Source organism: Nerophis ophidion, linkage group LG23 (genome assembly GCF_033978795.1).
Source record: "Nerophis ophidion isolate RoL-2023_Sa linkage group LG23, RoL_Noph_v1.0, whole genome shotgun sequence".
NCBI classification, from domain to species: Eukaryota; Metazoa; Chordata; class Actinopteri; order Syngnathiformes; family Syngnathidae; genus Nerophis; species Nerophis ophidion.
This window is the reverse complement of record NC_084633.1, coordinates 32,075,297-32,101,314: the sequence shown is the minus strand read 5'-3', so window position 1 is coordinate 32,101,314 and position 26,018 is coordinate 32,075,297. Positions and strand designations below refer to the sequence as shown.

At 40.6% G+C, this 26,018-nt stretch overlaps 1 protein-coding gene and 1 pseudogene across 1 annotated transcript in view; one reads left to right on the top strand and one right to left on the bottom strand.

Annotated features, from left to right (window-relative positions):
• Positions 1 to 26,018, top strand: part of LOC133541814 (homeobox protein Dlx4a-like) — a 110,836-nt pseudogene that overhangs the window by 31,934 nt on the left and 52,884 nt on the right.
• The window catches only part of LOC133541078 (homeobox protein Dlx3b-like), a 53,995-nt gene continuing 37,008 nt past the window's right edge, over positions 9,032 to 26,018 (bottom strand). The window contains exon 3 of the mRNA XM_061884165.1: positions 9,032 to 10,955. Coding sequence (XP_061740149.1) covers positions 10,512 to 10,955 — 444 coding nt within the window. The 3' untranslated portion in view covers positions 9,032 to 10,511. The remainder of the gene's footprint in view (positions 10,956 to 26,018) is intronic.

Below are 26,018 nucleotides of genomic sequence, written 5' to 3'. Positions count from 1 at the left end.
CTATGAGTGTATTCTGTCCTTTCTTCTCCACATGAGGAGAGTGAGTCCATAACGCGTTAAATGGCTGACAGAATGATTCTGTGAGTGCGTGTGAATCAAAAGTGCCCTATCTTGCAAAACCAACTTTTGTAACCCGATGGTACCCGTCCATGTGTATAGGGGATCTGCGTGAGTCCCGAAAATCTGAAATCAAAGCGTGGAGTCTTTGCATAGATATTTATAAAAAATAATCGTGCCTTCCTTCCTAATGTGGAAATACAGTCAAAGCGCTTTGGGCTCCTTAAAAAGGGGGTAGAAAAGTAATTTACTTCCTCCAAACGGTCTGTTTGGAATTTTGTTTGAGTGTGGCGTCAGCTGATTATCCGGTAGAGATTTAGCCAAACATCCTTGCGCGGGGTCTGTCATTTTTAATTTACGTAACTGTGAGCTGTAGTTCGAACAAAGACATGGTCAATATCCGACCCGGTGTTTCGAAAATGCTTCGTTGTTGGTTGTAACAAGTTGAAAAACTTATTCGGGTGTTACCATTTAGTGGTCAATTGTACGGAATATGTACTGTACTGTGCAATCTAATAATAAAAGTCTCAATCAATCAATCAATCAATCAATCATGTCACTACACGCAAGCCCCGGTCTCATCTTAAAGGCCTACTGAAACCCACTACTACCCACCACGCAGTCTGATAGTTTATATATCAATGATGAAATATTAACATTGCAACACATGCCAATACGGCCTTTTTAGTTTACTAAATTGCACTTTTAAATTTCCTGGGAGTTTTTTCTTGAAAACGTCGCGTAATGATGACGTCACGGACTGTTAGGAAATATGAGCGCTGCACACAAACACAGCTAAAAGTCGTCTGCTTTAACGGCATAATTACACAGTATTTTGGACATCTGTGTTGCTGAATCTTTTGCAAATTGTTCAATTAATATTGGAGAAGTCAAAGTAGAAAAATGGAGTTGGGAAGCTTTAGCCCTTAGCCACACAAACACACGGTGATTCCTTGTTTAAAATTCACGGAGGTGAAACTTTACTATGGATCACAGCGAACATGGATCCCAACCGAATGTCAACCAACAGTTTTCGGTGAGAAAATTGTGGTAAAAAGTCGCTTCTTACTGGTCATCAGCTGAGCTTGTGCCGCCCATGCAGCTGCCGTTGACTTCCCTGAGACACTGCGCGTCAACACCCCTCCGACTATCAGGTACTGTTAAACTCACTAAAACACTAACAACACAATAGAAAGATAAGGGATTTCCCAGAATTATCCTAGTAAATGTGTCTAAAAACATCTGAATCTGTCCCAATGCAATTGTGTTTTTATTTTTTTAACTTGTTTTATTATTTTTTTTTCTAGTCCGTCGCTATAAATATCCTCAAACACAAATCTTTCATCCTCGCTCAAATTAATGGGGAAATTGTCGTTTTCTCTGTCCGAATGGCTGTTTTTGTTGGAGGCTCCCATTAAAAACAATGTGAAGATGTGAGGAGCCATCAACGGGTGACGTCATCGTCTGCGACTTCCGGTAGAGGCAGGGCTTTTCTCTTAGCACCGAAAGTTGCAAACTTTATCGTGGATGTTCTCTACTAAATCCTTTCAGCAAAAATATGGCAATATCGTGAAATGATCAAGTATGACACAGAATGGAACTGCTATCCCCGTTTAAATAAAACAATCTTATTTCAGTAGGCCTTTAAGAAGTAAGAAGCGCCTCGCTAACTTTTTTGTTTGGCGGCAACGTGCCTCCAACTGTGAAGCAATATCTCTTCGGGTGTGGCAACCACTTTGAAGATTTTTGCCTTACAAACCTGCGCTGGTTTTCCGAAAAAGTACTTCTAGGCTGTGTTCACACTGCGGGTCAATTCCGATTTTTTTGCCCGTGCGCTACCTGTATCGGATTTTTTTCATGTCAGTGGGAACAGTGCGATTACGATTTTTTTCCAGGCCTCTGTGGAAATGTATCAAATATACATGCAATGGGCCTTTAATGTGGTTGCATTCATCTGACCAGAACATCATCAAAAAGCGATACGCGTCATAATTTTTCCCCAAATTAGATGGTTATAAAATACGTACAGGTGAAAATAACATGTTTTAGAAACTGCAATCAATGTTCCACCACTGTGACGCTTCAAGCAGACATTGAAAAAAATAATCCTATAAAACTGCCAGAGACAAAATATGTGTCTTCTTCCTTCTTAATCTTCTAAGTAGTTCTGGGCGCATACTTGCCAACCTTGAGACCTCGATTATTTACATTAGGTTATTTACAATCCGGGGGGATGGGATGTGAATGGAGGAGGATATTAGTAAAGGGTTGAAGTTGCCTGGAGGTGTTGTGATACATGTACAGCAGATGGCAGTATTGTCCTGTTTAACAGTGTCACAACATTGCTGTTAACGGCAGACGAACTGGTTTACGGTAGACGAAAACGTGACTGCTGTTGTTGTGTGTTGTTACCGCCCTGGGAGGACATTAATGAAACTGCCTAACAATGAACCCACATAAGAAACCAAGAACTCGCCCTTGATCATTCTACAGTTATAATATCATTGAGCAGACACGTTGTTTGGATCGTGGGAAAGCGGACGTGAAAACAGGCTGTCTACACTCAGGTCCGCATGGAGCTGGAGGCAGAGCTGGAGGCCACGACCCCTCCAGCTCTGCCTCGATTTCGGGAGAAAATTTATCCCGGGGGGTTTTCGGGAGAGGCGCTGAATTTCGGGAGTCTCCCGGAAATTGCGGGAGGGTTGGCAAGTATGTCTGGGCGATATATCAAATATACTCTATATAACGCTGTGTTTTCATAGGATCTTCCCTGATCTGCTTTTACTTTCTGTTTGAAATCATTGCAGCACATTTACGGTCAGTTCTGTCATCACTTTGCTCTGCAACAATCATGACTTCAAGGTAGGGCTCGGCGACATACTGAATATACTCGATATATCACGGGTTTGTCTCTGCGTGATATAGAAAATGACAATATTGTGATATTCGACAATACGTTCTCATGCACTTGCTTTTAGCTGCTGGCATTTCACTTCAGGTCCTTGTATTTATGAATGGTTGATTTATATAGGCTAGTAAGGTAAAGTTTTGTACCTGACAAGTTTTGCAGCCTGATGAAGGCTGCAGAAGCAAGGTAGCCGAAACCTAACCCTAACTTTACCTTACTAGCCTATAGAAATTAACCCTTTATAACTACACGTCAATAGGCTAAATGAACCTCTTCAACGTACTTCAGGCTCTTGTCACCCTTTCTTGTCTCTCGTTCTCACGGAGACATAAAACAAGCGCACCTTCTTACATACTACACATACTGATAGCGTTCAACTTCACACGCCCTCATGGAGCAGTGAGGTAGCGGCATGGCAACGTTAGCTGGGATGCTAGCCGAGCGGTGCGAGTGGTAATACAAGAGAGAGAATCTGCGAATTTGGTAAAAAGTGAAGGAAGAATTAATTCCCAAGAAAAAACACACTGTGAACCCACACCAAACTAAAATGACAAACACATTTCAGGAGAACATCTGCATCGTAACGTAACATAAACACAACAAAACGAATACCCAGAAACCCTTCCAGCACTAACTCTTCCGGACGCTACAATACAACATCCCCCACACCCCCCATCTCCTGAATTCAGAGGTCTCATGGTTGGCAAGTATGCAGTCGTAGCTTTGGCCTATGTTTACACAGACTTAGACCGAGGCAGCAATTTCAATTCTCAGTAGCCTGCCAATGGAACGCACTTCTTGAGCACATATCGTGACAAAAACCCCATTTTGGTCCAAAATAAATGTTTATATCGTCACAACGTTTTGAGTTCACAAGCGCCGCCGCGCCAAAAGACAAACTTCCCATGATGGCGTGTTGTTTGTGGCACCATTTTTTTTTAAGTTGAACCTGTGGGTTTGGTTTGTTGAGATCAAGGGAAGACGCTTGTTTGTCTCCCACACCCCAACACACACACACACACACACACACACACACACACACACACACACACACGCACACACACACACCAACACCACTCCTCCCCTTTCCAACTGTGTGCCACATGAAAGGAAACGTACCGGCCTCTCTGTGTTATTAGCATCCGACGACTCCAGAGTGTCTGCAGTGTTGTCGCCTCCCACAAAACCATGTGTGCGTTTGAGAGATCACCTACATACACAAAAACAGTTGGCTATTTGCCCAGTTAGTTGGACACGCACACAAAGAAAGTCAAGTCAAATGTTTTATTTCGACAGTTCTGCCTCATTCGATCTCAAATTGATCCACAAAATATAAATAAGAGGCAATAATATAATATATATAGCAAGTCCATATACAACATTTTCTATTCAAATATTTTTGCACCATTTATTGTTGTTGTGCATTTTGGGCTGCATTCAAAGGATTGTGTAAAAGTGAGTTGTCTCCACGAGGAGAATTTAGCCATTGTACAATTTGAAATTTTGTCCTACAAGCCAAAAGTTTGGACACACCTTCTCCTCATTCAATGCGTTTTCTTTATTTTCATGACAATTTAAATCGTAGATAGTCACTGAAGGCATCAAAACTATGAATGAACACATGTGGAGTTATGTACTTGACAAAAAAAGGGGCAAAAACTAAAAACATGTTTTATATTCTACTTTCTTCAAAATATCCACCCTTTGCTCTGATTACTTTTTTGCACACTCTTGGCATTCTCTCTATGAGGTTCAAGCCTGAAAGGGTTTTCACTTCACAGGCATCATAGTTTTGATGCCTTCAGTGACAATCTACAATGTAAATAGTCATGCAAATAAAGAAAAGACATTGAAATAGGAAGGTGTGTCCAAACTTTTGAAATGGTTTTCACTTCACAGGTGTGCTTGAAGCTCATGGAGAGAATCCTATGAGTGTGCAAAGCAGTAACCAGAGCAAAGGGTGGCTATTTTGAAGAAACTAGAACACAAAACATGTTTTCAGTCATTTCACTTTTTTTTTTGTTAAGTACATAACTCCACATTCACATTTTTGATGCCTTCAGTGACAATCTACAATGTAAACAGTCATGAAAATAAAGAAAACACGTTGAATGAGAAGTTCAGTCCAAACTTTTGGCCTGTACTGTACGCCAGAAAAATGAATGGTACAATGACGTTCTGTCGTCACATTCTTACTAATAAATGTAATATAATTGTTGCTGTTCAAACCAGGGGTGTCCAAATGCACAGCGAGAAATCAAGGTTTACGGGGGGGGGCATTTTTATACGTGTCGTAAACAGGCTAAAACCAAAAGTCGTGCACAGGCGGTCCTCATGTCACCATGTTTCTTGGTTATGACGCACGCCTATAAATGGTCAGTAAGGAAAATGCGTGCGGCAGAAGGATACGTAGTCGCGCGTCGCTACCCTGAGACAAAAATGTGGCTTTACACCTTTTAAGTTTTTCCCTTCGTCAAAGAAAAGGAAAGACGAATGAAGCGAAAGCGCACGGACGCAGTGGCCATCATCAAGGATGAACGTGCCAAACGGTCTTTAACCTCTTAATGCCCAAGCTCTTTGTTTACATACTTTATTTCTCTTTGCTATTTGGGGTTTTTGGACCCTAATTAGAATAAAATCTAAAAATCATCTTTTGATATGATGTACTTAGTCCATAAGTACACAAACGTGTACTTCATGTGTAGTGACATGCAAATTTGTATTTTTACACTTTTTTTTTCAAATTCCATTGTAAGTTATACTCTTCTGACTCTTCTTTTTTATTTTTTCTTCTTTGTCATGAAAAAGGGACATTTTTGTCATGAAAAAGGGAGGTTTTTGTGGTTGGTGCACTAATTGTAAGTGTATATTGTGTTTTTTATGTTGATTTAATAAAAAAAAAAAAATATATATATAAAAAATTCTTCTGCGGCCCGGTACCAATCGGAAACAACCACACCGGAAATGAGTGGTTGGGGACCACTGCATATGTCGGCATAAGACCCCATTTCAGTAGCATACACAATTTTGGAAATAAGAGCTAAAAGGTGCTGTCCACCCACGTGGCCACTAAGGCCTTTAGAAGTTGATGATTACTGTCATTGTCAAACTTTTTTCACACGCTTTGATCCCTGCGGCATATAAAATGACGTGGCTCATTTGGGGATTATTATTTTTTTGTTTCACAAGATTTGCACAGCCAACAGTTTATATATTTATATACTGTGTATATAATATGTAAATATTACATATATTACATATATGTTATATTTGTTTTATTTTATAATGTTTCTATGCTACTATTGCTACTATGGTAGATAGATAGAACTTTATTGATTCCTTAAGGAGAGTTCCATACATTTTTATTCTATACCTGCATTATTCTTTCCATCCTTAACCTTTCAATCTTGTGAAACTGAGCTACTGAATTGAACAATTTCCCTTGTGGATAAATAAAGTTTGTCTATGTCTGAAATTTCAAAAATCAAAGACGACTTTTGAAGAATTTTCCTCCGGACAAAAAGGCTGAATATGTTGGATGAGACGATATATCGATATCAGCTGTTTCGGTGCTCATAATGACTTTTCCAGGGTCCTGTGTGCCGGGTAACAAGCAGCGACTTTTGGGGAACATTTCATATTTCAATGTGTACACCTGTGGCTTTTATATGCACACAATAAACAGGGCCAAAAAATTAGACGGGTGCGTCTTATATTTAGGTATTTTTTTATAGTAATTTCGGTAAGCGTTGTCTTGGTCTCATTACTGGGACTTCCTCCTCCCAATAAGCCTGTCTCTCCCTCACTTGCAAGGTATTGCTGTATTTTATACGTCCTTGGTGTGCTCTGTCAAATTCTGTCGCAGGAACGGGGAACGGGGCATTTAAAAATAGCAACTCACTTCCAAATACTCCGATTGTAAATCAATTTATAATTTTTGAGAATCATTGTAAACAAAATATATATATATACATTTTTGCTTTTTAAGAATACATTTTTGGAGTAACAACTGCAAATGACAATATCATTATATTTATCGATACAGGTGCTTTTCTTCATTTTTGTTGGTATTATATTTAATAGGAATATGTCTCCTCTATTGCTGTGTGGATTTCTAAATCCGGGTATAGGTTGGAATTACTCCTTTTTTTTATATTATTAGAGCAGGGGTGTCAAACTCTTTTTAGATCGGGGGCCACGTGGAGAAAAATCTACTCCTAAGTGGGCCGAACTGGTAAAATCCTGGCACGATAACTTAAAAATAAAGACAACTTCAGACTGTTTTCTTTGTTTAAAAGTAGCACATTCTGAAATTGTGCAAATCATATTGTTGTTGTTGTTTTTTTACAATTACCTGTCGCAGTTAATAGTATACATACTTAATTTCTTGTTTTTTCTGAATAAATGATGTGATAATGTTCATCAGTCAACTCATTGAAGTTGATTTTCAATCTATCAAGATAAAAAAATATATCAAAATGAAATGACAGGATGTTATTTATGTAGTTTGATCATTTTCCTCGACTGATGTACTAACATGTGGTTTATTTTGTACATATGTGGCATCATCTACAAAGATACAAAGAATTGATATTGCGACATCTAGTGGACACTTTTAGAACAACATTTCAGGTTAATTTTTATACTTAGCAAACTCATCCCGCGGGCCAGATAAACCATGTTCGCAGGCCTGATCCGGCCGTCGGGCCGTACGTTTGACACTCCTGTATTAGAATGATTTTTGTAAATAAAATGTAGAAAATGCATTAAAAAAAACAACCCTTTTAGGCCAACATTGCACAAATAAGTTGTATGTCAGCAGCAAAGAGGAGCTTTTTAAACGTGTCTTGTAAAGGTTTTATTATCATTTATATACCAAATAATATAAAATGAGAATGGTGTTAAATCGAGAATGGATTTTGAATGGAATCTTCAAGAATCGGAAATGCGTCTCTAATATTTCCATGTATTGTTATTATTACTAATAGGGTTGGCGTATCAACATTTCAACTGTTTAGATTTTTAAAAAAAATTTTTTTTACATTTTTATATTGAATTGTAATTCTAATTCTACAAAGTGACGCGGGCCGATAAATAAGGTGTGAGACACTTTGAACACACCTGGTTTAAAAGCAACTGTAGCACAGAGGCTTGTCCTCGTTAAAGGTTGAATTACACGATGCATCCTCATACCTAAATGACAAAATGAGGTGACACGAATGACAACGCCCTCGTCACTTGATTGAAGTCCAAAATACTTGCTGAGGGTTCGGTAAACTTTATGGTTTGCTCGTTATGTAATGACGATCGCAGCTGTCAAAAGGCCGTCCCTCCCCATTGCCGGCAGCCAAAAATGTAGCAGTTCACAAAAGAAAAAAAACATCAAAAACATCTCAAAGTTCACCTTCCGTGGAAGGTGACAATAATCAAAAAGTCGATGAAAAGGAAGTCAGGGTTGACTTGTGAGTAATTTTCTCACATTAATTAGACGTCACCTGACGAGAGGCATGATGGATACCAGTTACCTTGGGACTTAAGTTTGCAGGAGGACAGCCCAAAATAGTTACGTACAGTGTGGGAAATACTGTTTACCTCCTTATGAAGACACAAACAGAGAGAGAACATCAACAACAAAAACATTAAATAAAAGTTACACATTAATTTGTATTTAACAGGTGACATTTAATCCTCTACCAACTTGCAAGAATTCCGACCACTACAAACTGGATCATGAAGCACACAACATGATCCAGTGGCCTGATCTCAGGTAGTTCAAACTTGCCAAGTGACAGCCTCAAAACTTTTAAGATATTAAGAATATTTGGAAATACCTCTTAAGATGATCCCAAAGCTGGTGAATATTGACAATACATTTCTGACATCTATACTTGGCAACAAGGCTTTCAAAGATCTCTTTAAATATTATATTTGTATGCCCTTATACTCTATGTGTGTGTATATATATACTCTACAAATACATACATACATACACATACACATATACATATATATATATATATATATATATATATATATATATATATATATATATATATATATATATATATATATATATGAATAGGACATAAATAGGTTTTGTTCCATGTTTCATTTATTTTGTAGGCCCCGGACCTAAGGATCACACTATTAGTCTTATTTTGGAAATTCCTGAGAACCAGCGCCCTCTGGAGTGGACATTTGTTTATGGTCCATTTCTTTTTTTGGAGAAAGATATTTCCTGTTAATGCAAAAAAAAAAGTCCACTGCAGTGGACTTTCAGGAGGATAGAACGTTGTATTGTACTTCACCAAATAGCGATTCATCAATTCAAACAGCAACATGTCCTGGTCCATGTTCCTCTCAATATCAGGAGTACTGTCAAAGATCATCTATACAACAAACAGCGCTATCGTGCTTTAAGGAATCAGCTGTACAAAATTAGATTATCCCGAGTTTTGAACTGAAAGTGGATAGCCTGCGCGTCTTCTCCAGTGGACGTTTGTTGATGGTCTTTTTCTAAAAGGTCAGGGTTACAAATTTTAGGAAAAAAAAAACAAAAAACTACAAATGCCCACTACAGTGGACACTAGTTCCCAGGATATATAGTACAAGTTATTTGCCCCATGCCAAGTTTTAAAAGTTTGTTTCTAGAAATGTCCCTAGTTTTAAGAGCTATTTACTTATTTTTTAGTCACTGACTAATCTCAATGTCAGCATGAATAAATATATATTGTTCTATTCTACTTAAAAAATGTTAAAATTGAGAAAATAACTATTCTCATAAGATATTTCTTCCCCCCCACATAAAAATGTTTTGTTCAAAGATTCTGCGACATCTCGAAGATGCTTCATTCAAGAATTGCACGTTAAATAATGCTGGTTTTCAGAATAAAATACTTAAAAGTCCTGCTAATTTCTCGATATACAAATATACATTTTGTATGTCTTATCGAGTAAAATGATCCGTCCATGCAGCTACAGTTCATTTCCCTAGTTTTTTATAAATTTTCCCCTAAAATCTAGTCTTATCTTATATTTTGACAGCTCTTTTTTGCAGCGTCAAGATTTTTGCCACATTTTGTAAATGAAAGACACTAAAAGCCATCCAATGTTTGTCTATGTTAATAACTTGTTGTTATATTGTAGGCGACAAAGCAAAACGAGTGTAAAATCCTGCAATATATGTTATTTTCATCCTAAAATTGTGAAGGGAAAGATATGTGTCATTATTATTTACAAATGATGCAGATTACAGGCAACTGCAGGAATACGTGTGATAGTTTATAAGGCAGTGGACTCCCAACCACTGTGCCAGTTTTACTTAAATGGTCCGAAAATGAGTCTTAGTCATGGAACTATGCGAGTGACGCACGGCAGCAGGGAGAATATTAAAATCTTCCTCCACTAGAGGGCAGTAGGTACTTACCTACAGTTTTGCTTGTGATTTAAGGCACAGTGTGGATCGATGTACGACAAAATATATATTACCACTTCAGGCGCAGTAAGTTGGAGTTGGAAAGATCCATTGAAAGTGTTTGTAAGGGACTCAGTAAACGGCGCCCATGCTTTGCGTGGATGCCGGTGCCGATGGGGGTGCGTGGTGGGCGGGGCCAGCGGCTGGCAGACCTAAATGTGTGTCTTGCTGCTGGTACCAATTCTGGTGCGTGTACTCATCCATGTAGACTGAAGAGGAGTCATCCCCCTGAGGCTGGTAAGATTCCTGCCCCCTGCTGGTGGGGTCCAGCATTGTGTTGTTCTTCATGCTGCTGCTGCTGTTCGTGTCGTTGTTGTCGTTGTCGTCGTCGTTGTTGTTGTTGTTGGGGTTACTGCTGGTGTTGTTTTCCCAAGCGGCGGGGGACGGAGGCGAGTTGCACGCCATTGAATCACTGGCCTCTGGGCTGTGTTCCAAAGCCATGTCCCCCAGTGGAAACTCTCCGTTCTTGTAGAGTTTCTTGAACTTGGAGCGACGGTTCTGGAACCATATTTTCACCTGAAATCACAATCATTGAATGAGTGAAGGCCAGAATTAACCAGCAAGTTCATTAAATCCAGAGGTGGTGCATTTAATAAAAGGGAAACTGCACTTTTTTTGAAACGTTGCTTATTGTTAGCATTTATATTAGCACAAATTAAACCATAGCCATAACCATAACACCTCCAATATGATGTCAAATATCAGAACAGGGACGTTTTTTTTATCGACACTTAAACAAGACTTAAACAAGTCAAATACCGTATTTCTTGGAGTATAAGTCGCACCGGAGTATAAGTCGCACCTGCCGAAAATGCATAAAAAAGAAGGGAAAAAACATATGTACGTCGCACTGGAGCAGGGGTCGGGAACCTTTTTGGCTGAGAGAGCCATGAAGCCAAATATTTTAAAATGTATTTCCTTAAGAGCCATATAATATATTTTTTTAACACTGAACACAACTAAACGCATGCATTTTTAAGTAAGACCAACATTTCCAGAGTATAATAGGTCTCTTATTCTTTGTAATAACATTGTTATTCAAAGCAAACAGTGGAGGGGGCGTGACCTGCAGCAAAGCGGGATGTTACCAGGACCGGCCTCGAATTCAGCGAAAGGTGCGTAGACGGCCCACCTGGGCCTTTTTATCAAATCACCTGTCGCTCTGTTGTAAGCAGCAGCCAGGAGGAGAGACAGGGTTGGGGCTGGAGCCAGAGCGCGAGTGAGGACGAAAGAGAAAAAGACAATTGCTGGAAAGCAACTGAGAGACTAATAGAAAAACAACAACAATATTTTACCCTAAAACAGGCTCTCATGTCGGTGTTTGGTGGTCTGAAGAACCCCTAGAAGGGCAAGCCCAACACTAACCAATAATAAATAAATTACTTCTTACCATTAACGCAACTTCTTGAACATAAAAATACATGAGAATGTTTTATATTTTGAATGTTATTTTTAACACTATGATTACAAATAGAATTATTAATTACTTATCCTGTTAAGCATTGTCAGCTCAGATTTATCCGAGAGCCAGATGCAGTCATCAAAAGAGCCACATCTGGCTCTAAAGCCATAGGTTCCCTACCCCTGCACTAGAGTATAAGTCGCATTTTTGGGGGAAATCCAACAAGAACAGACATTTGAAAGGCAATTTAAAATAAATAAAGAATAGTGAACAACAGGCTGAATAAGTGTACGTTATATGATGCATAAATAACCAACTGAGAAAGTGCCTGATACGTTAACATAACATCTTATGGTAAGAGTCATTCAAATAACTATAACATATAGAACATGCTATACATTTACCAAACAATCTGTCACTCCTGATCGCTAAATTCCATGAAATCTTCGTTTTCTGTGTCGCTTCGAAACAATTCTGCCAACTCCAAAATAAGACAATGCGCCGCTTCCTCCTCTATAGGTACGTCGCTTACGTCAGAGTCATCGTCAGGTGCAGTTCCAATTATTGCAGCCTTTCTGAATCCGGACAGGATGGTTTCGGTTGTCACTGAAGCCCATGCTTTGTCGATCCATCCGATGACATCCAGAAAAGTTGCATGGCGCATTCTCCCGGTTGCCGTGAAGCTGTGCTCTCCTTCCATCATCCACTGCTCCCACAGGCAGCGCAGGACTGCCTTAAAGCTCCCAGAAACTTGCTTTCTGCTGCTCGATTGCAGTTTCCTGCTGCGTATTTCACTACTTCCAGCTTGTAACCTACTTTATATGCTTTCCTTTTCGGTGCCATTTTTGTTCAGCCCTTTGTTTTTATAAGTTACCAGGTAGCATCTTCTTTCCCACAATCCATTTCTGCCATGACCCGCCTCTGCCGAATTTTCATTGGTTGACGTGTGTGTGATTGCTGACATCCGGCTAGTCTCATACGTGAATGAGATAAATAATATTTGATATTTTACGGTAATATGTTAATAATTTCACACATAAGTCGCTCCGGAGTATGAAAAAAACTGCGACTTATATTCCGAAAAATACGGTATGTGTACGGTGCAAAGTGGAATGCAGTTACTTCAAACTGACACAACGTGCGTGACTTTGAGGAACATTTGAGGAGAAACCATTTTATGTGTCACAAACTTGTGTGTGGTGTTGCTCCCTTATTTGTCATTACTCAAAGCTGATTGTGACAGCGTGTCGTAATAACATCGGTCAGCTGGAAGAAAAAAAATATCGATAGCAGTATAGTTAGTCCAGACTCTTCACTATCCTCATGAACCCAACTCAGTACGAACCGATACAAAAAATACCGGTATTCGCTAGGGTTGTACGATATACCGGTTTAAGTATAGTGCCGCGATACTGATGAATCATATTCGGTACTATACCGCCACTAAAAAGTACCGGTCATGACATTGCTGGGTTTACGAGCAGAGGAGCATGTTCGGCAGCACACAATCAGAGAGTACTTACAAGTAGACACAGTGTGTAGACAGAAAATGGAGAACGGACGCATATTGGCTTAAAACTAACAATAAAGGTGAAGTTATAACACTGTAACGCCCTTAGGAAGAGGTGCTTTAAGACACAGCTGGCTAGCTAGCCGCTAACGTCCATCCGTAGTCTGAAAAGTTTTAGCTACTTCTAGATCACTAATCCTCGTCTCCATGGCAAAAATTTAAATACGTTTCTTCCAAGTATCATTCCTGCAGGACGAGGAATAGCTAAACATGCTTCACTACACACAGTAGCTCACAGGCGTCACAATGTAAACAAACGCTATGGGTGGATCTATACCTGAGATCCGCTGTAATGATACCATGTATCGCAGCATGCTGTATCTAGTCAACACTACTATGATGACATTGATATTTTTTATAATCACAACATTTTTTTTTGCTTAAAAAATGTATTTTATGTTTGAGGGAACTCTCCTGAAGTAATCAATAAAGTAATATCTATCTATCTATCTATCTATCTATCAACTTGAGAAATACGTCCCTGGACACATGAGGACTTAAATTATGGACAAAATATATGATCCGATAACTAATTGGTATCGGATCGATACCCAAATTTGAGGCATCATCCAAAACAAAAGTAATGTATCCAAACAACAGAAGAATGAGTGATTATTACATTTTAACAGAAGTGTAGATAGAACCTGTTAAAACAGAAAGTAAGCAGATATTAACATTAAATAAAGAAGTAGATTAATAATTCATTTTCTACCACTTGTCCTTAATAATGTTGACAAAATAATCGAATGATAAATGACACAATATGTTACTGCATATGTCAGCAGACTAATTAGGAGTCTTTGTTTGTTTACTAACTACAACAAGACAAGTTGTCTAGTATGTTCACTATTTTGTTTAAGGACAAAATTGCAATAAGAAACATATGTTTAATGACTGTAAGATTGTTTTGGTAGAATAAAGCCAATAATGCCATTTTTTGTGGTCCCCTTTATATTTAGAAAAGTAGTATATATATACATATTATATAAATATATACACACACACATATATATATATATATATATATATATATATATAACTCTATGTTATTATTAATAACAGTATATATATATATATATATATATATATATATATATATATACTGTTATTAATAATAACATAGAGTTATGTATATATATATATATATATATATATATATATATATATATATATATATATATATATATATATATATACTGTATGTATTATCAAAAAGTAGTACCGGTACCAAAATATTGGAATCGGGACAACACTAATACTCGACATACATATCCATACTGAATACTTACTTTTACTCAAGAAATGATTTAGATTATTACTTTTCACACATTTGCACATGCATATTATGTCACATTGCTCCAAAACTACAGTACTTACTTGAGTATCATTTTTGGCGACTTTACCCACCTCTGATCAAATCTGTATAAGGTCTTCTAAATACATCTCATTGCTTTTTGTAATGATGCAGTGGCGCATATTTCACATGAGAAAAATTTCACAGCGTGCAATGACTGATTGTTTGAATGGCTGTAGGTGGATACAATGGCTCCCCATAGAGCACTAGTATCAAAATCAAGGCCCGGGGGCCACATCTGGCCCGCCTCGTTATTCTTTGTGGCCCGCGTTTGCCTGGAAAGAATGTCCAATAATATCGGACTGCCGATATTATCGGCCGATAAATGCTTTAAAATGTAATATTGAAAATGATCGGTTTTAGAATTATCGATATCGGTTTCAAAAAGTAAAATGTATTACTTTTTAAAACGTCTCTGTGTACACAGACGTGGGGAGAGGTACAGAGCGCCAATAAACCTTAAAGCCCCTGCCTTTACATGCCGGCCCAATCACATATTATCTACGGCTTTTCACACACACAAGTGAATGCAAAGCACACATGGTCAACAGCCATACAGGTCACACCGAGGGTGGCAGTACAAACAACTTTAACACTGTTACAAATATGTGCCACAGAGTGAAAACACACCAAACAAGAATGACAAACACATTTCGGGAGAACATCTGCACTGTAACACAACAGAACAAATACCCAGTGTCACGCGTTCGGCGCACTTGTTGCGCGGAGTTGCCACTTCGTGGATGCACACACTACCAGTCAGCAGGATTGCAGGTAAGAATACGTTTTAATATAATAAAACAAAAGAACACTGGTGCAAAAAAGGGGAAAAACAAAGCGCGTGCCAATGCACGGAAAGCTAATGCTAAAAACGTAGCAGGAAACAGAAAACATTAAACGAATTGCCACACGCACGTGAAGCTAAGGTGGAACTTAGCACAAAATAATCGAGGACACAAGGATACAAAACGTGACGTGTTGCGAAAAGCAAGTAATGGACCGAGGACGAACTAAGGAACCAGGTGGGCTTGAATACACAAATAATTATTAGAAACAGGTGTGTGACAGGAGCCCGTGAGGAGGAACACAATACGTTGCCATGGTGACTAACACAAACAAGGAAGTGCTCAAACAAGGATCGGCAGAGTCCAGAAACAAAACATGAACAAAGAGGGCAAAACCATTAACGATCCGAGTCACGGATCGTGACACCCAGAACAATTAAACAAAAGAATACTTAAACAATTAAACAAGGCGACACGGTAAAGAATCTGGGTATTATCTTCGACCCAACTCTCTCCTTTGAGGCACACATTAAAAGCGTTACTAAAACGGCCTTCTTTCATCTCCGTAATATCGCTAAAATTCGCTCCATTCTGTCCACTAAAGACGCTGAGATCATTATCCATGCGTTTGTTACGTCTCGCCTCGACTACTGTAACGTATTATTTTCGGGTCTCCCCATGTCTAGCATTAAAAGATTACAGTTGGTACAAAATGCGGCTGCTAGACTTTTGACACGAACAAGAAAGTTTGATCACATTACGCCTGTACTGGCTCACCTGCACTGGCTTCCTGTGCACTTAAGATGTGACTTTAAGGTTTTACTACTTACGTATAAAATACTACACGGTCTAGCTCCATCCTATCTTGCCGATTGTATTGTACCATATGTCCCGGCAAGAAATCTGCGTTCAAAGGACTCCGGCTTGTTAGTGATTCCCAAAGCCCAAAAAAAGTCTGCGGGCTATAGAGCGTTTTCCGTTCGGGCTCCAGTACTCTGGAATGCCCTCCCGGTAACAGTTCGAGATGCCACCTCAGTAGAAGCATTTAAGTCTCACCTTAAAACTCATTTGTATACTCTAGCCTTTAAATAGACTCCCTTTTTAGACCAGTTGATCTGCCGTTTCTTTTCTTTTTCTTCTATGTCCCACTCTCCCTTGTGGAGGGGGTCCGGTCCGAGGGGGTCCGGTCCGATCCGGTGGCCATGTACTGCTTGCCTGTGTATCGGCTGGGGACATCTCTGCGATGCTGATCCACCTCCGCTTGGGATGGTTTCCTGCTGGCTCCGCTGTGAACGGGACTCTCGCTGCTGTGTTGGATCCGCTTTGGACTGGACTCTCGCGACTGTGTTGGATCCATTGTGGATTCAACTTTCACAGTATCATGTTAGACCCGCTCGACATCCATTGCTTTCCTCCTCTCTAAGGTTCTCATAGTCATCATTGTCACCGACGTCCCACTGGGTCATTATTGTCACCGATATCCCACTGGGTGTGAGTTTTCCTTGCCCTTATGTGGGCCTACCGAGGATGTCGTGGTGGTTTGTGCAGCCCTTTGAGACACTAGTGATTTAGGGCTATATAAGTAAACATTGATTGATTGATTGATTGAACCCTTTGCAGCACTAACTCTACACCCCCTCCCCCACCTCAACCCCGCCATCCCCCCAAGCCCACCCACCACAACCTCCTCATGCTCTCTTCAGGGAGAGCATATACCCCAAATTCCAAGCTGCTGTTTTGAGGCATGTTAATAAAAATAATGCACTTTGTGACTTCAATAATAGATATTGCCATGTTGGCATTTTTTTCCATAACTTCAGTTGATTTATTTTGGAAAACCTTGTTACATTGTTTAATGCATCCAGTGGAGCATCAAAACAATATTAGGTATAATAATGTGTTAATTCCACGACTGTAGAGTGTATATATCGGTATCGGTTGATATCGGTATCGGTAATTAAGAGTCGGACAATATTGGAATATCGGATATCGGCAAAAAAGCCATTATCGGACATTTCTAAATGTGCATCAACTTCATTTCATCTTTATTGATTAATGTATCTACATTTTGACAGAAAAAAAGTGTGAAGGCAGGCAAATGCAGCTCTTAACTCTATATTATTTGATGCAACAAGCTACAGTAGGAAAGGGATTTATACAGCCCCATTCCTGGGTGGATCTCGCATGAGAGGAAGAGGAGGTGTGAATCATTTTGCAGTCTGCTGAAAATGAGGGAAAACTCCACTCTACATAGCAACTGATGCTGTGGTCAAAGTTGGAATGGCGGCTAATGTGGATAGTGCATTCCCGCAATTTGTCATGTTTCATGTGTCAGGTAAACCAAATAGTGCCCTCTCTATCCCGTTCCTAGTTGTATGTCTTGCCTTTGTGTCATTCAAACCCTTTTTCTTATCAAAATCGTATACAAGCTGAAATTGTCACTTTGACTTTTGATTTCAAAGCAGGTTTTCCCTTAGTTTTGTTGGTAAACAACGATAATAATGAAAAAAATCGGTTCGCAGCCGAGTGTGAAGCGACCGGAATGAGAATCAGCACCTCCAAGTCCGAGTCCATGGTTCTCGCCCGGAAAAGGGTGGAGTGCCATATCCGGTTTGGGAGGAGACCCTGCCCCAAGTAGAGGAGTTCAAGTACCCAGGAGTCTTGTTCAGGAGTGGGGGAAGAGTGGCTCGTGAGATCGACAGGTGGATCGGTGCGGCGTCTTCCGTAATGCGGACGTTGTATCGATCCGTTGTGGTGAAGAAGGAGCTGAGCCGGAAGGCAAAGCTCTCAATTTACCGGTCGATCTACATTCCCATCCTCACCTATGGTCATGAGCTTTGGGTCATGACCGAAAGGATAAGATCACGGGTACAAGCGGCCGAAATGAGTTTCCTCCGCCGGGTGGCGGGGCTCTCCCTTAGAGATAGGGTGAGAAGCTCTGTCATCCGGGAGGAACTCAAAGTAAAGCCGCTGCTCCTCCACATCGAGAGGAGCCAGATGAGGTGGCTCGGGCATCTGGTCAGGATGCCACTTGAACGCCTCCCTAAGGAGGTGTTTAGGGCACGTCCAACTGGTAGGAGGCCACGGGGAAGACCCAGGACACGTTGGGAAGACTATGTCTCCAGGCTGGCCTGGGAACGCCTCGGGATCCCCCGGGAAGAGCTGGACGAAGTGGCTGGGGAGAGGGAAGTCTGGGCTTCCCTGCTTAGGCTGCTGCCCCCGCGACCCGACCTCGGATGAGCGGAAGATGATGGATGAAAGAAATAATAATTAAAAAAAATTTAAAATAAGGAAACTGTGTAATATTATCATAAAGTGGTATCTGCGATGTGGCCCACGATGAAAATGAGTTTGAGGCCCTTGCCCTAGAGAATGCCACTCTGGCCAATTGACCATGTGACCCATAGCTACCATTGTAGGTCGGGGCCAAGTTCCCCAAAAAAGGATTGCATGCATATTAAAAAAGAGATTGTAAAAATTCTCAACCAATTCGCATGCAGTTTACTTTTTTGTACATGTCAAATCATGTGCTCTTAAAACACATTAGAGATTAAAAAAAATAATAATAATAAAAAAAAAAAAAAAAAAATTAAATATACATATATATAATAAAACTATAAAGGGTTATTTATTAGTATGATGTGATGTGCAACAGTGAGCACTGCAGCACCATTTGCAAACATTCTTGTTGTTTTAGTCTACAACCACAGACTGCCCCCACTAGCTTAGGGCTCGCTATAGGCACACACCTAAAAAGGGCATGTCCTATTGACCTATTTTTAACTATGGCAATAACCGCCAGGTTATTATAGTAGTCATACTTCTGCCATCTAGCGGGAAAAGCATTTAATTGTTCTGTCAGTATGCATGGCTGGCATAAGTAAATAAACAAAACCACATTATTTGTAGTAAATCATTTATCATTTTCAGACCATCCATCCATCCATCCATTTTCTACCGCTTGTCCCTTTTGGGGTCGCTAGAGCCTATCTCAGCTACAATCGGACGGAAGGCGGCTTACACCCTGGACAAGTCACCAACTCATCACAGCATTTTCAGACCGATTAAGTTAAATTGGTTCATTTCGGGTATGGCACCGAACGGGGATGTTGACATGCAGTTTCAAGCACTCCTTGTCTAGAGGGTGACTTTTCAAATGATGCTACAAATTAGCAGTAGGTGTAACTTTTTGTAACAACGCTTTTGCCGCATACGTGTTCGACATATTCCCATGTGAAGCCAAACCACTGTCAGACGATGGATTCCGTGCTGTTTTTCTTAGGAATTAATTCTTCCTTCATTTGTTCCCATATTGGCACCTTCTTTCTCTCGTAATACCGCTCGCACCACAGCTAATGTTACCCAATCTGCTCCCTCTCATGCGAGGGCGTATGACAGGACAGTATGTGACGTATGTAAGAAGGTGCGCTTGTCTGTGAGAAGGAGAGACAAGAAAGAGTGGGAAGAGCCTGCAGTGTAATGCCTGCAGCTAAAAAGCAACTGCGTAAGAATGTATACTCGAATATCACGATATAGTTATCTTCTATATCGCACAGAGACAAACCCATATCGAGTATATCGATATATCACCCAGTCCTACTATTAGCTAACGGTCATTTAGCTGGGGACAACCTACAATGACCTCTAGGGGTCCCCGCACTCCACTGTATGTATTTATTTATAATATTATTCATTTTCACTACCACCAGTAAAAAGACAGCATTTTCACAAAAACAACAATGGCGTGTGTGTTGTTTGGGAACAATTGGTAATGTTTATGTGCAGTAAACCTTTTCATGAACTCAACTCACCTTCATGTGTTCCTAAATTTATGTTCCACGTCTTAGATGAAGAGAGCAATTACGATTTTGGTTTACAGACCAAACAACTAAAAAACTAAGGTTTTGGGCATTGTTTTCTCTGAACGCATACAATTGTCTAAGTATGGCCAAGTCATTTTCATCACTAAAGAAAAATGTTTATCTGTGGGAGAGAATTCCTCTGCCCCTTTCAAATATGTTTCCTTTTTTTTGGTCGTCCATCCATCCATCCATCTTCTTCAGCGTATCCGAGGTCGGGTCACGGGGGCAGCAGCCTAAGCAGGGAAGCCCAGACTTCCCTCTCCCCAGCCACTTCGTCCAGCTCTTCCCGGGGATCCCGAAGCGTTCCCAGGCCAGCCGGGAGACATAGTCTTCCCAACGTGTCCCGGGTCTTCCCCGTGGCCTCCTACCGGTTGGACGTGCCCTAAACACTTCCCTAGGGAGGCGTTCGGGTGGCATCCTGACCAGATGCCCGAACCACCTCATCTGGCTCCTCTTGATGTGGAGGAGCAGCGCTTTACTTTGAGTTCCTCCCGGATGGCAGAGCTTCTCACCCTATCTCTAAGGGAGAGCCCCGCCACACGGCGGAGGAAACTCATTTCGGCCGCTTGTACCCGTGATCTTATCCTTTCGGTCATCACCCATAGCTCATGACCATAGGTGAGGGTGGGAACGTAGATCGACCGGTAAATTAAAAGAGCTTTGCCTTCCGGCTCAGCTCCTTCTTCACCACAACGGATCGGTACAACGTCCGCATTACTGAAGACGCCGCACCGATCCGCCTGTCGATCTCACGATCCACTCTTCCCTCACTCGTGAACAAGACTCCTAGGTACTTGAACTCCTCCACCTGGGGCAGGGTCTCCTCCCCAACCCGGGGATGGCACTCCACCCTTTTCCGGGAGAGAACCATGGACTCGGACTTGGAGGTGCTGATTCTCATTCCGGTCGCTTCACACTCGGCTGTGAACCGATCCAGTGAGAGCTGAAGATCCCGGCCAGATGAAGCCATCCGGACCACATCATCAGCAAAAAGCAGGGACCCAATCCCGCGGCCACCACACCGGAACCCCTCAACGCCTTGACTGCGCCTAAAAATTCTGTCCATAAAAGTTATGAACAGAATCGGTGACAAAGGACAGCCTTGGCGGAGTCCAACCCACACTGGAAATGTGTCCGAGTTACTGCCGGAAATGCGGACCAAGCTCTGACACTGATCGTACAGGGAGCAGACCGCGAAAATAAGACAGTCCGATACCCCATACTCTCTGAGCACTCCCCACAGGACTTCCCGAGGAACACGGTCGAATGCCTTCTCCAAGTCCACAAAGCACATGTAGACTGGTTGGGCAAACTCCCATGCACCCTCAAGAACCCGGCCGAGAGTATAGAGCTGGTCCCCAGTTCCACGACCAGGACGAAAACCACACTGATCCTCCTGAATCCGAGGTTCGACCATCCAGCGTAGCCTCCTCTCCAGTACACCTGAATAAACCTTACCGGGAAGGCTGAGGAGTGTGATCCCACGATAGTTGGAACACAACCCCCAGTTCCCCTTCTTAAAGAGAGGGACCACCACCCTGGTCTGCCAATCCAGAGGTACCGCCCCTGATGTCCACGCGATGTCTCGTCAGCCCCACAGCATCCAAAGCCTTAAGGAACTCCGGGCCTTTATGGCCCCTGCTATGGGTGGTGAGCCTATTGGAGGGGGGACCCATGTTGCCTTTTCGGGCTGTGACCAGTCGGGCCCCATGGGAACAGGCCCGGCCACCAGGCGCTCGCCATCGTGCCCCACCTCCGGACCTGGCTCCAGAGGGGGGCCCCGGTGACCCGCGTCCGGGCGAGGGAAATCTGGGTCCTCGATATGTCTTCTTTATAAAAGATCTTCGAGCTGCTCTTTGTCTGATCCCTCACCGAGGACCTGTTTGCCTTGCGAGACCCTACCAGGGGGCTTAAAGCCGCCGGACCACATAGCTCCTAGGATCATTGGGACACGCAAACTCCTCTACCACGATAATGTGGCAGCTCAGAGAGGAGTTTTTTTGGTCGTCGTCAACTTGAAGCGTCCCTCTGTCTCCGACTCCCTTGTCGTTATGTGACATGAGTGACACCTGTCTGTTAGGATTTTGCTTACTAGTTTTGATGTCCCACCTTATCTTGCTTCTGATTGGCCAGTCCGTAATGTTACGCCCTAACCTTAGCCAATTGTGACTCATCATCTAAACACCAACCAATCATCATGGATTTTCTTCGTATGTATGAATGTTCTCATTCATCTAGGTCACAGGTTTCAAACTGAAGGCCCGGTGGCCAAATCTGGTCCGCCACATTATTTTATGTGGCCCGTGAAAGCCTGGAAATAATGTGTGTTAATAAAATGCTGAATCTTTTCCTACTAAATGTATTTGTTCTTTCCCTTTTGACATTAAAAATCCTGTACTGCATTCAATTGCATATCTTTTAAAATACAATATTATCAAAATCTAAATAGTATATTATCATCCATCCATCCATCCATTTCCTACCGCTTATTCCCTTTTGGGGTCGCGGGGGGCGCTGGCGCCTATCTCAGCTACAATCGGGCGGGAGGCGGGGTACACCCTGGACAAGTCGCTATGTCTTCTAAAAATATTTTTTTTCAAACTTCAGATAAATACTGTACTTAAATATCTGCTCGACTTATGACTCCAAAACAAATGATCAATCAAATTGTAGACAATAGATTTTACGGTAAAATTCTGCCGACTGAGTTTTTTTTTTTTTTTTTAACGTAAAATCAACTTAGGTACTGTTTTCTGTCCATGTACAGCAAGACATTAAAACATAAAAAAACAAAAAAACATTAAAACAACATTTTACAGTTAAAAAAACAAAAACAGTGGTATTGTTCTTCCATTCTATTCCATTTATTAAATTTTTTTATATGCTATAAAACAGACCACTGTTCTTACTGTAAAATTCTGCTGACTGAGCTGCCAGGTTATAAAGTAAAATTTAAGGGTTTTTTTTGCAGCTTATGTAAAAAAATATATTGTTAAGGTATTATATATACATACATGCACATTCATTTATTACTCATTGTTAAAAGCGTCCTTCTGAAGGCAACCGTAATTGCGATGTGGCCCTAGATGAAAACGAGTTTGACACCCCCACCACTCTAGGTCATTCGATTTCCCCATATTTGTTTGACCTGGATTCACAGTCTATTTTCTCTCTTTGTAGCTTGTAGCTTTGATGTACGCTACCTAGCGAAATTGGTCTAAAAGTAGCAAAGCTAGAGGAAAAGCTATTCGTTAAAAAGTAGCTAAAATATTGGAAAATTTAGTTAAGCTACGTAGCTATGCTACATGTAGCTTGTTACTGCCCATCACTGCAAACTATTGCTACCAAGTATCGTCATGGCGAATGTAAGTTTTGTATACAAGGAACAATTCAATACACAATATGGACAAAATGGAGCCGCTAGTTTTTTTCCCCACGCTTTGAACCCTGCAATTTTATACATGGCTGCGGCTGACTGATGGATTCTTCCGGGTTTACAAGCTTCACATGCCAACGATAAAATCAGCCTTGTCATATCGGAACAATGCCATTGTTGAACAGGTCACGTTGAACCAATGAAGTTGTTCACATTAAATCAGATGCACTCACACTATCAACCATTTAAGACATTATGGACTCAACTTTGTCATGGAGAAGATTTAGCTACATGCTAGCCTCCATGATATCCTTCTTTAATTCAACAAATGTCATCCATTTAGTTGAATTAAGTTTTGTCTTTCTTGGTAGCCATGTAATACGAGCTAACAAGAAACCAAGTGAGACTCTGGATGTTTTGGTCTGTTCTTATAGGGTTAATTGAAATTCGCTACAGCAACTAGTGGTGGAGAGGCCTGTAACCCTAACTTTTGCTAGCAGCCTAAACCAGTGTGTCTTAACCATAGGGCTCATTGTTGGGTTGCAAGCGTGGTATAGAGGCCCGCCAAAAATGTGTGTTTCTCAGCTGGGGTCCATATAGGTACTCAGTTGTAATACACTTTTTCACCCCTTGATGGAGTAACTACAATTCCAAACAAACCGAAGTCTGGAGCTAAAGCCATGGAGAAGTTTCTTAAGCGCATAAATTATGACTAAAGTGGTGAATATGTATTTTCATCTGCACATAAAATGTATTTACAGTTTATTTAAGAAACATGTTATCACTATTCATTATTATTTTGTCAGATTTTTTTGGACGTATATTTGAGTGGGCCCTGGGGGTTTTTCTTTAGTGGAAAAGCTGGATCCTGAGATCAAGCAGGACTTTGATGCACAACACAAAATGATCTAAATGAGTAGCCAATACTAGTTTTTGCTTTATTTGACTGTGTTTTGCTTAAACAATTGTATATACATAGGAACTGGCGCTGTGGTCAAAGTTGTAAATGCCTCAAAACACATTTTAGGATATTCAACATTTTACTGCCATGTGGTGGCTAAAGTCGATAGTGCACCCCACCAATTGTTTCATGTCTCAGGTAAACCGTAAAAATGTGGCAGTATAAATCCCCTCCCAAATGTAGGTCATTTTATTGAGGTGTGGGGTCAACAAGTCTTGTTCTATAGGAAATCATGAGAATGGGAATATCAGACAAATGACAAATGAGGTCTTTAACTTATGAAGTGATGAACAATTTCTATGACTTTAAAATGTAGTTTTTAAGAAATGTACAACTCATTTTTTGTTCGCATTTTAATGTTTGGATTAGAGTTTGGTTAATTAATCAGCACAACATAAAAATATTGTTTGTGATATTTTGTATAGGTTGATGGATTGCATAAGGCGATCATTTCGATAACCCTACATTAGGAAATGTTTAAAGTGGCTTTTTAGTCTGAAACCACGCACAAAACGCAAGAAACCTAATATATTTAACCGTACTGATAACACAAGTTTTAGTGGCGTTCAAGTGCACAAACAAGACATAAAAACAAGTCAGAGCTTTTCCTCCGCACTCGAGCCAAAATTCTTACCCACAGTGTATGCCAGATTTTTTTTTGTCACCATTTTGGTATTTTTTTCCATGTATTGAACTTGTCTGTGTATTGTACTTGTTGATTATTACACTGCCGTATTAGACATGTGTAATATATGTGCAAGAATGTTCTGAGTCCAGTTGTTATTAACTGTGGGAAATGATTACGCTTTTAACATGTCAATCATTTTCACAACTCACTTCTACCTGAAGCATTGAGGAGGCAAATGTACATACAGTTAGAATATTTATTACATTGCAGTAATACTGGGAAAAACAAAAAACAAACAAAACAAAACAAAAACAAAAATATATATATATATATATATATATATACGAGTCTGTTTGTGTGTATGTATATATATATATATTAGGGGTGGGCAAATTAATGCGTTAATTACGAGTTAACTCATCAATCTATTAACGCCGACAATTATTTTATTATTTTATCGCGTATTTGCGTATGTTGTTTACATGCTTTTATTTTGTTAACGCCTTTTCTTATAAAGATCGCGGCGCCCGGACGGGCTTCGGCGTGGAGGGGCTCTTGGTAAAGATGGAACATTTGGCAAAAATACCGGACAATTCTGCAAATTCCATGGCTGGCTTACAGCGTGGTCACTCCGGGATCAC